The sequence below is a fragment of the Somniosus microcephalus genome, chromosome 9 (assembly GCF_052327205.1).
Source record: "Somniosus microcephalus isolate GS21.2 chromosome 9, FLI_Smic_1.0, whole genome shotgun sequence".
Lineage (NCBI taxonomy): Eukaryota > Metazoa > Chordata > Chondrichthyes > Squaliformes > Somniosidae > Somniosus > Somniosus microcephalus.
Genome location: NC_140995.1, coordinates 15,804,576 through 15,822,256, shown reverse-complemented (window position 1 = coordinate 15,822,256; position 17,681 = coordinate 15,804,576). Strand labels below are relative to the sequence as shown.

The 17,681-nt window shown below is 45.4% G+C and overlaps 1 protein-coding gene across 1 annotated transcript in view; it reads left to right on the top strand.

Annotated features, from left to right (window-relative positions):
- Positions 1 to 703: 703 nt before the first annotated feature.
- Positions 704 to 17,681, top strand: part of allc (allantoicase) — a 71,611-nt gene continuing 54,633 nt past the window's right edge. The window contains exons 1-3 of the mRNA XM_085996393.1: positions 704 to 2,675; positions 4,637 to 4,739; positions 12,698 to 12,748. Of these exons, the coding sequence (XP_085852519.1) occupies positions 4,650 to 4,739; positions 12,698 to 12,748 (141 nt within the window). The 5' untranslated portion in view covers positions 704 to 2,675; positions 4,637 to 4,649. The remainder of the gene's footprint in view (positions 2,676 to 4,636; positions 4,740 to 12,697; positions 12,749 to 17,681) is intronic.

Sequence of the window (17,681 nt, the reverse complement as noted above, 5' to 3'; positions counted from 1 at the left end):
CAGTCCAGTCTCCAGGTGTAATTACACTGCCCAGCCACCAGGTGTAATTACACAGCCCGGCCACCAGGTGTAATTACACTGCCCAGCCACCAGGTGTAATTACACAGCCCGGTCTCCAGGTGTAATTACACAGTCCAGTCTCCAGGTGTAATTACACAGTCCAGTCTCCAGGTGTAATTACACAGCCTGGCCTCCAGGTGTAATTACACAGCCTGGTCTCCAGGTGTAATTACACAGCCCGGTCTCCAGGTGTAATTACACAGTCCTCCAGGTGTAATTACACAGCCCGACCACCAGGTGTAATTACACAGCCCGGTCTCCAGGTGTAATTACACAGCCCGGCCACCAGGTGTAATTACACAGCCCGGCCACCAGGTGTAATTACACAGCCCGGTCTCCAGGTGTAATTACACAGCCTGGCCTCCAGGTGTAATTACAAAGCCCGGCCACCAGGTGTAATTACACAGCCCGGCCACCAGGTGTAATTACACAGCCCGGTCTCCAGGTGTAATTACACAAGCCCGGTCTCCAGGTGTAATTACACAACCCAGGCACCAGGTGTAATTACACAGCCCGGCCACTAGTTTACACCTGGGCGGGAATACAGTCCTCAGGGTCCACCATCTTGGCTGCCTCCAGGTAAATTCTGATCGCCTCCTGCAGCACCTGCTTCCCCATCGCTGGTCCTTCTCCACCCGGCCCGGCCCCTCACCTCACCGTCACTGACACTCTTCCTCACAGTAACCTGCAGCCCCAACCACCAAACCTGCTGCCTGCTCCTCTGCAGACCCAGCTACAAATGAGGGGGGCAGAATCTCCCCCCTCCCTCGCTCGCCTGTTTGCACTTCCATAGTCCCAGGTTCTGGTCATTATCACATTGCTGTTTGTGAGAGCTTGCTGTGCGCAAATTGGCTGCCGCATTTCCCCACATTACAACAGCGACTCCGCTTAAAACAAAAAGTACTTTATTGGCTGTGAAGTGCTTTGAGACGTCCGGTGGTCGTGAAAGGCACTATATAAATGCAAGTCTTTCTTTCAGGTTCCCCTCTGGAGTGACGCTGGATCAAAGAACATTCCCAAGCCGCCAAACTCCCAGTGAAGCCACTGTCAAACTCCACGACTTCCACTCCAGCTTTTCCATCTCCGCAAGGCCATTCCCAAACCTACCAAAGGCCAGGACTGTCCCCCCCCCCGATTTAGCGTCAGCTGTGGCTCAGTGGGTAGCCTACTGGCTTCTGTCAGAATGTTTGTGGGTTCAAGTCCCACTCCAGGGACCTGAGCACAGAAAGCTAGGCTGACACTCCCAGTGCAGTGCTGAGAGAGGGCTGCACTGTCAGAGGTGCTGTCTTTCAGATGAGACATTAAACTGAGGCCCTGTCTGCTCTCTCAGGTGGACGTAAAAGATCCCCATGGCACTATTTTGAAGAAGAGCAGGGGAGTTATCCCCGGTGTCCTGGCCAATATTTATCCCTGAACCAACATAACAAAAACAGATTATCTGGTCAGTATCACATTGCTGTTTGTGGGAGCTTGCTATGCGCAAATTGGCTGCCACGTTTCCCACATTACAACAGTGACTACACTCCAAAAGTACTTCATTGGCTGTAAAGTACTTTGAGATGTCCGGTGGTCGTGAAAGGCGCTATATAAATGCAAGTCTTTCTTTATTTCTGTTGCTAACAAAGCACTGCAGAACTGACCCCTACTCCCATCCCTAATGCAGTCAAAACATTTTTTGCTGTCGAGGAAGGTCATGTAGTTATTTAGCACAAGTTAGTCGAATGCGTATATAATAGATTTTTAAATTGTTGTCCTTTTCCCTTGTTTCTCCGCTTCTACCCCTTCTATTTCCTGTATATATTGACATGAATCAACTGAGCGGCCTGCGGGTGGCGCTGTCCAGGGAGAGTATAAATACTCAGGCACGGGCCCAGCTTGTGCAGGACATTCTTAACAGGAACTAGTGAAGGACGCAACTAGACCTCCATGTTGTAAAACAGTTGATTAAAGCTTTGTTTAACGCTTAGACCAAGTGCCTAGTAGTTTTCTTACGTCATATATATCAAAGAAAATGTTTCAAAAAGATTAAACAATGTATTTTTTAACACTAGATGTGATTGACATTATGTGGATCATCAGTCCTGATAAATTAGCTCACAAGAACTGTACCGCGATAACATTGCCCCTTTAACATCACTGGACATTTATTGGTGAGTTTCTACAGTGTGTTACTTTAACTTTTACGGTATGTTATGAAAATCAGGAATCCTGTTATGTACAGAGGTTGAGTCAGGGTGGGATTTGCAAAATATTTGCATATAAGCCAGTGTTGTGCAGAACAGTACTACGTATAATAGTATTAGTTGAAGACTTGGTTAAAACATTGCTAATATTAAAGGTGGATTGAAAGGAATTTTAACTCTGTATGTTTTGTAACTGTATAAGAAACCAAAGCTAATAAAGTGCATATCATTAATCTGTTTTCCATTATACATGCTTTTGCAATGCCCGATGATACAGCTGGTTACCTTCAGGTCAATGACTGCCTGATTAGAAGTTCACTCTGCAGGTATACTGATAACAGTTGAGCTGTTTGGCAGACTGCGACATTTTTGCATTTCAAAGTCACTGGCTGGATGGTAAGGCTGTAAACTGGCTTGTCAGAAGGAAAACTGGTATGTCACAGATCAAATGCATAACCTGCATGTTCCAAATTTAAAATGTAAATTTGGATTGACTGTAATTGTAATGTGCATAAATCGGAATAAAATGAAATAGTAGGATCAGAATTTGTGATGAGATTTTCTTTTTATAAACTTTTGTTAGCTTTCGTGGCACTTCAACATTTGAAGCGTTTGATGTTGGCAGTTGTGTTGTTTTGAATCATCTTTATTTAGATTTGCCATTAAAAAAATTCTAAGATTCCTACTCGTGGAAAATTAGAAAAGTCCATTTAATATCTATTCAAGCTGGGACAGCGATTGCTAAAAGGCATAGCTCATTGGCCTGTAAAGGGTTAATAGGCCAAAGGAATTTTATGCGTCAGTTAATATGTGAACAAATAGTGGAAAGTTTTAATCATATACAGCATCGTGAAGTAGTTAGGAAAAAGATGAGAATGTACTGGGCAGCATACGGTAAAACAACTTGCATTTGGATAGCACCTTTTAAGGTGAAGAACATTCCAAGGTGGAACATTCCAAACAGACATGTAAATAATGGATGTCGAGCCTGGGAATGAGGGGCGATTAAAAGCTTGGTGACGAGATGGGTTTTAGGAGGTTTTTAAACAAGAAGATAGATGGTGGGAGACCAAATGGTTTAGGAAGGGAATTGTTGACAGTACGATGGCAGCATCTGAAGCCTCTGCTGCCAATAGTGGGTGGAGGGAGGGGTATATATACACATGAGGTATTATAGCACAGAAGTCGTTCACGGTCTCTATAAATACAAACAGTGAATGTTGCTTTTCCTGCCTGTGTCCTCGGAGGTAGCTGTAACAGTGAGCAGTGGTCCTTTCTCCAAGTTCAGTGGCCAAGAAATTGGCAGGCCGGCAGGATCTGGGCACAGGGAACACTTAACTTTTTGGTGGCGGTCTCCAGTGATCCCTTTTAAGGAGCACTCGTTAGACCGCATGTAGACCATGTCTTCTGAATGCAGCTGGCCCAGCACAGGCTGTGTTTAGGGCAGCCCAATGTTAGGCCCCTATTTGCATACACAAAGGGACTAACGCCTGTTTAAGGCACGGCCCAAGACCCCTCTTTATCTGCCTTTACCAATATGGTGGGCAACGCACTTTTGGCAGTTAACAAGCATGTGCGCTATTGGATGCTCAGGCACCTGTTTTATGGCTAATAAACAGGTGGTGCACCATCGAATTTCTAGGCCAGTGTCCATGATCAGATGTTGCGCTGTGCCTCCCCCACCCACAAGCCAGGCAAGTGACCTGCTCTTAGTCCTCTGTTACTACCACTCTGTAGCTGCTTAGTACAGCCCTGGGAGAGCAACATGAAAACAACGTCCCTACATCACTCTACTCTTCTTACATTTAAAGCCCGCTGTTGGTCGCCTGCAGACCAATGGATCCATAAAGTGGGTTGGTGTGATGGTCTGGAGAGCCACGCAAAAGCAGATCGCCACTTCCATTGGAACAAGGCATGGCAGATGATTTACACTGGAGAGTGTCAGTGAGACCCACATGTTGGAAGTACGAGATCCACATGTTGGAAGTTGACTGCAGCATAGTAAAATAAAAGTGCCTTTTGACTGTTCATGGTCTAGGAGAACCAACCCTCTGATATGGTTTCCTTCCTTGTGGTGAAGGGCCAGGCCTCTATTCCAATACCAGCACAGCTGAGATCAGGTACTTAATGCATAGAGGATTGCGGGCATGTAGTCACATCCTGTTACACCTTAACATAAGGATCTGTGTTACTGTGCCATCGCACATTTAACTCATGCAGTAGTCTGAGTGCTGGACTATAGGGAAAATATTTCAACCTTAATACTGTTTTTCACTGCATTAATTAGAGTTTCTAGTTTACTAAAGGAAAAGTTTGCTTCACGTTTTGTTGCAATAGCTTCATTTGTCAAGAACTTCATAATCAAGAAAAAAATACAATATTTAATCCGTTAGAACTGATTGAACAATGGCAGCTCGTCCAATCCAGGAAAATACGGGAAAGCTTCCGGACTTTGTCCAGCTGAATGACCTGGCTTGTGAAACGGCAGGAGCAAAGGTGAGCTCACATCGGTGCTACTTTGACAGGGACTTTGTGAAACAACTAAGTAAATAAGTTGCATTTTTATAGGAACTTTCATGTCTTCAATTTCCCAGTGTGGTTTAAAACCATTGGATTACTTTGGAAGTGCAGCCACTGTTGTGATGTAGGGAAATGTGGCAACGAGTTAGCACACAGCAAGGTCCCATGTACAGCAAATCAATGAGTGAATGACCTAGATAATATGTTTTTTGGAATGTTAGCTGGGTTACTGAGAAAATTCTCTATTATTCTTCAAATGGTGCAATGGGATCTTTAACATTTAATTGAACAGGCCTCAGTTTAATGTCCCTTGCAAAAGACAGCATCTCTGACAACGCAGCACTCCATCAACCTAGATTCTGTACTTAAATCTATGGTTGGACTTGTACCCACTACATTTTGACTTGGACAGTAGTTAAACTAACATGAGTGCCAAATACAAGACTGAAGCGTTTGCAACCATTTTCAGCCAGAAGTGCAGAGTGAATTATCCTTCTTGGCCTGCTCCTGAGGTCCCCACCACCCCATCACAGTCTTCAGCTAATCAATTCACTCTGTGACATCAAGAAATGGCTGAGTGCAATGGACACAGCAAAGGCGATGGGCCCCGAAATATCCTGGCTGTAGTGATGAAGACCTGTGCTCCAGAACTAGCTGCGACCCCTGCTAAGCTGTTCCAGTAGAACACTGGCAGCTACCCAACAATATGGAAAGTTGCCCAGGTATGTCCCGTCCCCAAAAGGCAGGACAAATCCAACCCAGTGAATTAATGCCCCATCGGCCAACTCTCAATCATCAGCAAAGCGATGGAAGAAGCCTTCAACAGTGCTATCAAGGGGCACTTGCCCACCAATAACCTGCTCACTGGTGTTCAGTTTGGGCTCCACTAGGACCACTTGGCTCCAGACCTTATTGCAACCTTGGTTCAAACATGGATATAAGAGCCTAATTCTAGAGGTGAGGTGAGAGTGACTGCCCTTGACGTCAAGGCAGCATTTGACCGAGTGTGGCATCAAGGAGCCCTAGCAAAATTAAAGTCAGTGGGGATCAGGGGGAAAACTCTCCAGTGCCTGCAGTCATACCTGGTGTTAGAGGATGGGTGTCCTTACTTAAGCTTATAAGTAATAGGATTCAAAACATTTATTGTTAATATTCATAGGAATTAAGTATACAGTAATAACTATTACTGACAATTAAACAGATACTTATGGTAATAGCTTGTGAGTTCACTGGGGAATAAAAACATGATACAGTTTTGAGCTCGAATACTGAGCAGGCCTCATCGAATTCTCCGGTATCTCTCCTGACACCCACTCTTTTATATCTTTTTGCCAATCCTGCTGCGTGAGAATTCACGTTCCATAGCATTACCTCATTCAATTAGCTTAAACGTCCATTCCCTCCACCACCGGCGTACCGTGGCTGCAGTGTGTACTATTTACAGGATTCACTGCAGCAAAGTGCAGAGGCTTCTTCAGCAGCATCTCCCAAAACCACGACCTCCACCACCTAGAAGGACAAGGGCAGCGGGTGCACGAGAACGCCATCAACTCCAAATATCTTTCAAGTCACACACCATCCTGACTTGAAGATGTAGCGCTGTTCCTACATCGTCGTTGGGTAAAAGTCCTGGAACTCCCCTACCGATTAGCAATGTGGGAGCACCTTCACCACATGGAATGCAACAGTTCAAGTAGAATGCCCACCATCACCTTCTCATGGTAACTAGGGATGGGCAATAAAGACTGGCCTTGCCAGTGACGTCCACATCCCGAGAGTGAATAAAAAAAACCTGAGCCAAGCTGACATCATATAACTCTATTGTGCATATGAGGCCGTAAGCTGGCTGCTATGGAATTTGTGCTTTAAAAAAATTCATTTATGGGATGTGGGTAAGGCAAACATTAATTGTCCATCACTAATTGCCCTTGAGAAGGTGGTGGTGAGCTGCTTTCTTGACAACTGAGTGGCTTGCTTGGCCATTTCAGAGGGCAGTCCGGCAGATTTCCTTCCCTAAAGGACATTAGTGAACCAGATGGATTTTTATGACAATCTGATAGCTTTTTATTCCAGATTTCATTCATTAAGTGAATTTAAATTCCCCATCTGCTGTGGTGGGATTTGAACTCATAGTCTCCCAGATCATTAGTCCAGGCTCTGGATTACTAGTCCAGTAACATAACCACTAGGCTACTGTTCCCGTATAAAGGTTCTAAATCCATTATGGGAATGGAAAAGGGAGGCATATTTTCCATAACAGTACCCATGGTAGGCTGGCACTAAAATGGGCAGAGAAATGGGGAAAAAAATTGCTGGCTGTGTCAGTTGGTGGTTTGAATGCTATTTCTGAATTTTCTGCCTTTGAAAAAAAGAACATTCATTTTAACAGCCACTGCTTAATCATCAAAGACCTACTAATGGCTAGTAATACTAATGGCTCGTAATGCTGATGGCTCGTAATGCTGATGGCTCGTAATACTAATGGCTTGTAATACTAATGGCTCATAATACTAATGGCTTGTAATACTAATGGCTAGTAATACTAATGGCCCGTAATACTAATGGCTCCTAATACTAATGGCCCGTAATACTAATGGCTCGTAATGCTGATGGCTCCTAATACTAATGGCTCGTAATTCAAATGGCTAGTAATACTAATGGCTCATAATACTAATGGCTCGTAATACTAATGGCTAGTAATACTAATGGCCCGTAATACTAATGGCTCGTAATGCTGATGGCTAGTAATACTAATGGCTCGTAATACTAATGGCTCATAATACTAATGGCTCGTAATACTAATGGCTAGTAATACTAATGGCCCGTAATACTAATGGCTCGTAATGCTGATGGCTAGTAATACTAATGGCTCATAATACTAATGGCTCATCATACTAATGGCTCGTAATACTAATGGCTAATAATACTAATGGCTCCTAATACTAATGGCTCATAATACTAATGGCTCCTAATACTAATGGCTCATAATGCTGATAGCTAGTAATACTAATGGCTCATAATACTGATGGCTCATAATACTAATGGCTCATAATACTAATGGCTTGTAATACTAATGGCTAGTAATACTAATGGCTTGTAATACTAATGGCTCGTAATACTAATGGCTCGTAATGCTGATGGCTAGTAATACTAATGGCTCGTAATACTAATGGCTCATAATACTAATGGCTCATAATACTAATGGCTAGTAATACTAATGGCTCGTAATACTAATGGCTCATAATGCTGATAGCTAGTAATACTAATGGCTCGTAATACTGATGGCTCATAATACTAATGGCTCATAATACTAATGGCTCATAATACTAATGGCTCGTTATACTAATGGCTAGTAATACTAATGGCTCGTAATACTCATGGCTCGTAATACTAATGGCTCATAATGCTGATGGCTAGTAATACTAATGGCTCGTAATGCTGATGGCTAGTAATACTAATGGCTAGTAATACTAATGGCTCGTAATACTAATGGCTCGTAATGCTAATGGCTAGTAATACTAATGGCTCGTAATACTAATGGCTCGTAATGCTGATGGCTAGTAATACTAATGGCTCATAATGCTGATGGCTAGTAATACTAATGGCTCGCAATACTAATGGCTCGTAATACTAATGGCTCGTAATGCTGATGGCTAGTAATACTAATGGCTCGTAATACTAATGGCTAGTAATACTCCTGGCTCGTAATACTAATGGCTAGTAATACTAATGGCTCGTAATACTAATGGCTCGTAATACTAATGGCTCGTAATGCTGATGGCTAGTAATACTAATGGCTCATAATACTAATGGCTAGTAATACTAATGGCTAGTAATACTAATGGCCCATAATACTAATGGCTTGTAATGCTGATGGCTAGTAATACTAATGGCTCATAATACTAATGGCTAGTAACACTAATGGCTTGTAATACTAATGGCTAGTAATACTAATGGCTAGTAATACTAATGGCCCGTAATACTAAAGGCTTGTAATGCTGATGGCTAGTAATACTAATGGCTCATAGTACTAATGGCTCATAATACTAATGGCCCGTAATACTAATGGCTCGTAATACTAATGGCTAGTAATACTAATGGCTGCTAATACTAATGGCTAGTAATACTAATGGCTCATAATACTAATGGCTAGTAATACTAATGGCTCATAATACTAATGGCTAGTGATACTAATGGCTAGTAATACTAATGGCTAGTAATACTAATGGCTCATAATACTAATGGCTCATAATACTAATGGCTAGTAATACTAATGGCTAGTAATACTAATGGCGCCTAATACTAAAGGCTAGTAATACTAATGGCTCGTAATACTAATGGCCTGTAATGCTGATGGCCGGTGGTTTCAGTTGGGTGCAATGAATCACTTATACCGGATCAATGCCCCACCTAATTTTCTTGTTCGGGTTTCATGTAGCGCCAGAAGAGCCCACCTGTTTTCCAGTTGCAACAATAAAATGAAGCCCCAAGATGCCACTTAAATGCTCACACAATTTCCGATAGTTTGTGCCCGAATAGCACTTGAATCGTAAGCCTACTCGTATAAAATGTATGCACGTGGTTGCTGGGGGCTGTGCTCTATGCAGATGTGCATTTAGCGAGGCCTATTTTGGTGCATTTAAAAGTGCTGCATTTTGTGGCTATTTTTCCACCTTTTTTGCTTTATTTCCTTTTCTTTCCTGTTAGCATTTAGTTGCTCAGGAGGCCAGGTATTTTGCAACTTCCATTTTTTTTGATACGTCCGCAATATTAGCACAATGGGTTGCTCTGTAGTCAGCCGTGTTGTCAACTTCTCTGCCTCCACCTCCTTCCATGTATGCTGTGCTGCAGGGAGGGTGCCTTGGAGTGGCAAAAAGGGTCACCTTCTCTCCGTCACCTCCTGCAGCACCACCTTCATTGCACCAGCCGTCGAACAGGGAGGTGGTTGAGTGTGTGCCCAGTATGGACTGGGAGCGTGCTCACATTATGCAAACACGCTGACCATGTAAAATTGAGTTGAAACAGAAAAATGCTGGAAATACTCAGCAGGTCAGGCAGCATCTGTGGAGCGAGAAACAGAGTTAATGTTTCAGGTCGATGACCCTTCGTCAGGCAGTGACGAGTGGGGTACCGCAGGGATCGGTCCTTGGACCCCAGCTATTCACAATATATGTTAATGATCTAGGCGAGGGAACTAGATGTAATATCTCCAAATTTGCAGACGGCACAAAGCTGGGTGGGCGTGTGTGCTGTGAGGAGGATGCTGAGAAACTCCAGTATGATTTGGACAGGTTGGGTGATTTGGGCAGATGCATGGCAGATGCAGTATAATGTGGATAAATGCGAGGTTATCCACTTTGGGGGCAAAAACAGGAAGGCAGATTATTATCTGAATGGCAATAGATTGGGAGAAGGGGAAGTGCAATGAGACCTGGGTGTCCTTGTGCACCAGTCGCTGAAGGTAAGCATGCCGGTGCAGCAGGCGGTTAAGAAGGCAAATGGTATGTTGGTCTTTGTAGCGAGAGGGTTCGAGTACAGGAACAAGGATGTCTTGCTGCAGTTGTACAGGGCCTTGGTGAGACCACACCTTGAGTATTGTGTGCAGTTTTGGCCGCCTTATCTGAGGAAGGATGTTCTTGCCATGGAGGGAGTGCAGCGAAGATTCACCAGACTGATACCTGGGATGGCAGGAATGACATATGAGGAGAGATTGTGTCGATTGGGCTTATACTCGCTGGAGTTTAGAAGAATGAGAGGGGATCTCATTGAAATTTATAAAATTCTAACAGGACTGGACAGACTAGATGCAGGAAGGATGTTTCTGATGGTCGGGGGAGTCCAGAACCAGGGGTCACAGTCTAAGGATAAGGGGTAAGCCATTTAGGACTGAGATGAGGAGGAATTTCTTCACCCAGAGAGTGGTGAACCTGTGGAATTCTCTACCACACAAGGCAGTTGAGGCCAATTCATTAAATATAGTCAAGAAGGAGTTAGATATATTTCTTAAGGCTAAGGGGATCAAGGGATATGGGGAGAAAGCAGGGACAGTTTTGTTGATCAGCCATGATCTCATTGAATGGCGGAGCAGGCTTGAGGGGCCGAATGGCCTACTCCTGCTCCTATCTTCTGTGTTTCTATATGTAAATACCTGACTAACCAGTATGCTGGATTGTTCTTCAGAAGCACCCCAACCACAAAATTTCATGTTGTTTGTCGTGCTGCATGAAAGAAGTACTGCCAGGGTGGTTAAAAGGGCAGTATTGCCTGAATGGCTGCACCTGCCAAGATGCCACTAACCATTTCTACAGGTCAACAACAACTTGCATTTATACAGTGCCTTTAAGGTAGTAAAACATTCCAAGGCACATCGAAGGAGTATTATCAGACAAAAGTTGACGCCGAGCCACAGAAGGAGAGATTAGGACAGCTGGGAGTAGGATTCAAGGAGTGTCTTAAAGGAGGAGAAAGAGGTGGAGAGGATTAGGGAGTGAATTTCAGAGCTTAAGGCCTAGACAGCCAATGGAGAGGCAAAGGAAATCGGGGACGCACAAGAGGCCAGAATTGGAGAATGCCGAGTCCTCAAAGGGTTGTAGGGCTGGAGGAGGTTCGAGATAGGGAGGGACTATGTTAATGAGGCAGCTCACGCCTGTTGAAGCCTCCCTTTTCAAAATGTGTCAGCGATGAGCCGAGCAGGCATCGAGCCTGCCTCACACAGGATCCTTCAGCGGTCCCCGCAGCCTCCAATTAGCAGTGGTTTGGAAAAAGCTCACCTGCCCACTATTGTGGCTAAGGATAGAGGTGAGACACCCGGCGACCTAAATGGAGAAAGAAATGTGGACGAAAACAGGAAAGGGGAATGAAAAAAAAATAAGTGAGCAAAAATTGACAGAACATGTTGATTTAGCATTCATTTTATTAGGAAACATGTTTTTCTGTTTGTTCACTTATTGTCAGAAAACAATGGGAAAACAATGGGAAAAATTTACAGTGATCTGAGGCATCAAAGTAATATTATCAGACTGCCTACTGCAACAATGACATGTGCAGTAGTAAAGGCCCAGAAATTCGGGTCCCAACACGTGAGTACGGACGGAGTACTCACACGTGGACCCGATGGAAGTGCCGGAATCTTGCATGCACTACGCATGCGCGGGAAACCGGCACTTCCGATCCTCTGAACCAAGGGGTTCTGAGGTCGAACGCGTGCGCGCGGGAGTCTGCGCGTGCGCGTTGAACTTCCTTTTTTTTTCAGGTTTTAACGTGCGGGTAAGTCTGTACATTTTAGAAATGTAAAAAGCAGCCATAAGGACTTCATTTTCAAGGTAAGTGGTCAATTATTTAAAATTAAAACATTTTTTCCACAGGTTTTTTACTTTTAAATACTTTAAAGCAAGGTAAGTTTATTTTTAGCCCTGTTTTTTTATAAAATTATTTTTTCAAAAATTAAAATTTTTGTTTAAAATAGTTTATTTACAAAGTGTGATGTTTAAAAAAAAATTATTTGAAGGTAAAGTACAGTTTTACAGCCTCAGCATTTATACGTTTTGACAGGTCTATCTGTCAAGACTTATGAATGGAGCATTCCCTGCTCCGATTGGCTGCCTGTTGCTCACGTGATCCCAGGGGACGCATCGCACTAACTACGCCCCGGGACACGCCGGCATAGCGCGCCGGCCTCTGGGACAGGCCTCGGAGAGGAATTCCACGCAGGCCAAGAGGTCAACTGCCGGCGCGCTAGGCAAGTGTAGGTCGGGGGCTTGCACCCGCGGGAAGCCCCCGACCCGAATTTCTGGGCCATAATATAGACAATGACACACTCATCTATGTCTTGTCAAAGTTCCGAGTGTCTCCCCTCGTTGATACAAATAAGAAACTTGCTCCATGGGGGACCATTGGAAAAGACCAGTATGCTATCCAACCTTCTTCTGTTTCAGGTCCTGTTTGCAACAGATGATTGGTTTGCAACTGCAGAGAATCTTTTGAAGGTGAGTGCAAGGCATTAAATATTTCCGTTTATTTTGCAAGTGCTAGATTGGGCAGTACATTGAAGCGACCCATCTATTCTGTGTGAACTGTGCTCTTAAATGATGGTGCTTTTACTGCACCTGTGCTTTGCTGCAGATTATTCTAGGCGAACTCTGCAGTTTAAACATAAACCCTAGTGTTTGTGAACAACATCGGTAGGACTTAAATCCTTTAAAATGTCAAAAATCGTCGTCTCAAGTCATGTGCCTGGAGAGAATTTTGGAGTGATTGAAAAAAATGTCCACCTTTTTCTACCCAGGTGAGACCCGGTGTGTCAGAAACAAGACTTTTATTTTCCTTTTTTCAACATGCAGAATTCACCCACCACTTGACGTCGTCAAGAAACGTAAATACAGAAACTCTGGTTCTCGCTGCTCAATAACAACTTGCATTTATACAGCACCTTTAATGTAGAAAATGACCCTTGGCACTTTACGGAGGGGAAAAAGAACAGCGGTGATGGTGGGAGAGTTCGAAGATTTTATGGGGGGGTTTAGGCAGGGGTTTCAGGGAGTAGGGTCGAGATGGCTGAAGGCTCTGCTACCAATTCGAATGGGATGGGAAGGGCTTTTAAAAAAAAATTCATTGATGGGATGTGGGCGTCGCTGGCTAGGCCTGCATTTAGTGCCCATCCCTAATTGCCCTTGAGAAGATGGTGGCTATCTGGGTGCATCCTGGGATATCAAGGCAGCTATGGCTGATGACACCTGTGCATTTTCCTGGGACACCGCTTGAGCACCGGAACAAGAATGTCCATTCCACCACCAAAATCACCATTAAGCAGGCTCTTGGTATTCTGAAGGCGCGCCTCATTTGCCTGGTTTGGTGGCGGCTCTCCAAAATAGTCCAGTTAAGCTCTCGGGGAGCTTGGTGGTGTGCCGTGTGCTGCACTATCACTTGCAAAGAGGCCTTTTCGATAGCCCAGAGGAGGTAGAGGAAGATTGAAACTTATAAAATTCTGACAGGACTAGACAGACTAGATGCAGGAAGGATGTTCCCGATGGCGGGGGGAGTCCAGAACCAGGGGTCACAGTCTAAGGATAAGGGGTAAGCCATTTAGGACAGAGATGAGGAGGAATTTCTTCACCCAGAGAGTGGTGAACCTGTGGAATTCTCTACCACAGAAGGCAGTGGAGGCCAATTCATTAAATATATTCAAGAAGGAGTTGGATATATTTCTTAAGGCTAAAGGGATCATGGGGTATGGGGAGAAGGCAGGGACAGGGTACTGAATTTGGATGATCAGCCATGATCTCATTGAATGGCGGAGCAGGCTCGAGGGGCCAAATGGCCTACTCCTGCGACTATCTTCTATGTATCTATGTAAGATGCACAAAGGAAGCAGGATGATCAGGCAGCTGACTAACAGCAACATGCAAAGGATGCAGAGGACAAATGTGTGTCAGTTTTAAGAGACATTTGTGCTGTTTTTACAGAATACCTTCTCACGATTGGTAAGTCTGCTTCCTGCATTAATAGTCCTGTCTCCATCAACCACCTCCCCCGCTCCCCCCGCCACCCTTCCCAACCCTACAATTCATTCATGTGTCCATCACTAAAAAAAAAAGTCCATGTCTCCTTGAGCTTTTTGTGAGTGATTTGGCTGTTGTTTCAGGGCGGCTGAAACACCAGTGGGGCTTTTTACTAACTGGGTCTCCTCTGATGCCGCAAGGGCAGCCTATCCCTGCCACTTCCTTTCAGATGTGTAGCTATTTGAGGAAGCTGGTGGGAGGGTTTGTGTGCGCTGCTATCCTGAGAAATGGCATAACCGTAGGAGTGAATACATGTCATGCCACTGGTATTAGGCTCGGGCTCGGCATAGCTAGTAATCTGTGAGAAAGCAGACCGAATGGCATCAGTAAGATCAGCAGTGCCGTGACAGATCCTTGTCTGTACTCCAGGCCCAGAGAGGTAGCCTTCTCTACTCTGGCACCCAAGGCTTCTATAGCTGCAGCCACAGCTTCAGCCAACAACATCTGCCTCCTCCTGCTCCACCCCCACACCACTTGGCCACTTGTGCTCTACGCATCACCTTGTGCACTCCCCACTGGCTCACTGGCTGCCCACTGGATGCTTGGAAGGGAGTGGTTAATATATAATATAAAATAAAAAAAGAAAATGCTGGAAACACTCAGCAGGTCAGGCAGCATCTGTGGAGAGAGAAACAGAGTTAACGTTTCAGGTCGATGACCCTTCGTCAGAACTGGAAAAAGTTGGAGGTGGAACAGGTTTTTAAGCAAGTTTAGGGACCGGGAAAGGGGGGAGGGGAGGATAGGATGGAAGGCAGGAGAGATTAAGAGACAAAAGGGATGATGGTGCAAGGCAAAAGGAGATGGTAATGGGACAAGTTAAGAAACAAAAGATGACTCTAGATGAAGTGTAAATGGCAATGGCAGAATGATCGACAGCTGCCATGTGAGAGAGAGAGAAAAACAAGATGGGGCAGAGGTTATGGTCTGAAATTGTTGAACTCGATGTTGAGTCCAGGAGGCTATAAAGTGCCTAATCGAAAGATGAGGTGCTGTTCCTCGAGCTTATGTTGAGCTTCATTGGAACAGTGTAAGAGGCCGAGGACCGAGAGGTCAGATTGGGAGTGGAGCGGAGAATTAAAGTGACAGACGACCGGAAGCTCGGGGTCACCCTTACGGATTGAACGGAGGTGTTCCGCAAAGTGGTCGCCCAATCTGCGTTTAGTCTCCTCAATGTAGAGGAGACCGCATCATGAACAGCAAAGACAATGTACTAAATTGTAAAAAGAGGTTAATATATGGTGTGAGTGAGGAGGTGCTGGCAGGGTCCTAAAGCTGAGGGGCCAGGTGAGCATGCGCCTTGCTGTGGCGTAGCTAGGGGCACAAAAAAAAGAGATAAGCATGGGTAGATGAACAGCATCGTGCCCAATCTCACTTTACATTTTCAGTACTGAAAATGAGGATTTCGTAACATAGTGGCCCGGATATGGCCGCGTACTTGGTCGTAAGTGTCCCGCAAGTTCTGGCTATCCGCGTGCGCACTGCGCCTGTGTGAAAACCCGGAACTTGCAATCTGTCAAGTTTCAGCTCGGCAGACCATCCGCATGCGCAGGAAATGGACGTTCGCGTGTGGAGAGTATTTGTCCAACTACTGCCCAGTGACTGCCCGTGAAACTCTTCCTGTAATGTATGTACCTTTAAGGGGAGAACTACTTTTTACAGCTCCTGTATACTGTAGTACCGGCAGTGACCACACCTGTATATAAACACTGAGTAATGATCTGTACAGTTAGTTCTAGAGTAACCCTCATTCAGTAAACACCTGTTGATCGTTCCCTGCAGTCTTTTGTCTGATTATTGAAGGACACAACAACAAGATACACGGATTTAACATTGGCGACGACGCAGATTCGAACCTACCTGCAACTCTGCATCACCTCCCAGGGATTCGCTCCTGGAGAACAGTGGAAGGAGGTCGAGTCCAGAAGCATGGGTGTCGACCACAGGCAACTGCCCAGTCATCCAGCGGAGATTTGAGCATCGCAGGGGAGGCTGTCGAGAGCCAGGCTTGGCTTTCCAGTCACGGTGGTCCACCGAAATGGGCTGGCAACAGGTACTGTGCAGACCCTTCCCGGACAGCGGTGGCTAGAGCCGACCGAGCGGCACAGAAAAAGGCCGAGCAGCGTTGACGGGGGAGAGAGAGAGGGCAGAGCACACAGGGCGCAGCCGGTGTTCAGGACCGAGCGGCGTCAACGGGGAGAGAGACGAGAGAGAGCAGAGCGCAGCCGGTGTTCAAGGGCCGAGCAGCGTCAACGGGGGAGAGAGGCGCGCAGGAAAACGCGAGGCGCTGCCATTGCCACGAGGACCGCAGAGAGCGGCATTGGCAGCAGCGCAGGAGCAGCGCACGAAATCCACAGGGCGTCGCCATTTGCCACGAGGACCGCCGAGAGCGGCGTTGGCAGCAGCGCGGGAGACGCCATTTTAAGCTGCAGCGGGGAAGAAAGGAAAGCGCGGGAGACGCCATTTTAAGCCGCAGCGGGGAAGAATGGAAAGCGCGGGAGATGCCATTTTAAGCCAGTCTAACCACACCCAAAAATGCCGAAGAGTGGCAGTATCACAGCGTTCGACAATGAAGTCGAAGATTGGATGACATATGTCGAACGCATAGAAGTATACTGCAAGGCGAATGAAGTGCCAGATGACAAGAAAGCGCTGGTATTGTTGAATTCAATGGGTGCAAAAACGTATGGCTTACTACGAAACCTAGTAACCCCAGAGAAGCCAGTAGAAAAGGATTTTGAAAACATAGTGTCAATCCTACAGGACCACTTAAACCCCACACCGCTGCTGATAGCAGAAGGATTTAAGTTTCACAAAAGGAACCAGCATAAAGATGAAAGTAATGCTGAGTATTTAACGGAACTGCGCAAGCTATCGAAACACTGCCAGTTTGGAACGGGACTAGCAGATACTTTAAGGGACAAGTTTGTGTGTGGGCTTCAAAGTGAAGGAACCCAGAAACGGCTTCTATCAGAAAAGGATCTTATGCTGGACAAGGCTTTCAGCATTGCAGTATCACACGAAGCAGCCGCACGGGGCGCTGCAGGGATACAACAGAGACCGCAAGAATATGGCACAAATGAAATGTCATACGGAACAGTGAAGTGCTATCGCTGCGGCAGAACAACACACGACCATAATGATTGCTGGTTCAAGGACAAAGTGTGCAGACAGTGTGGAAAAGTAGGACACATAGCAAGAGTCTGCAGGTCGGGAAAAAAAACCAGCAGCAAGAAATCTCCACAGGAGAAGTACAAGAAGGTACATAAGGTGATGGAGAGTAGTTCAGACGAACAGAAAAGTGATACAGACACCGGAAGCAAGGAGCTGGGTTGTCTGAAACTACATAATGTGATCAAAATGG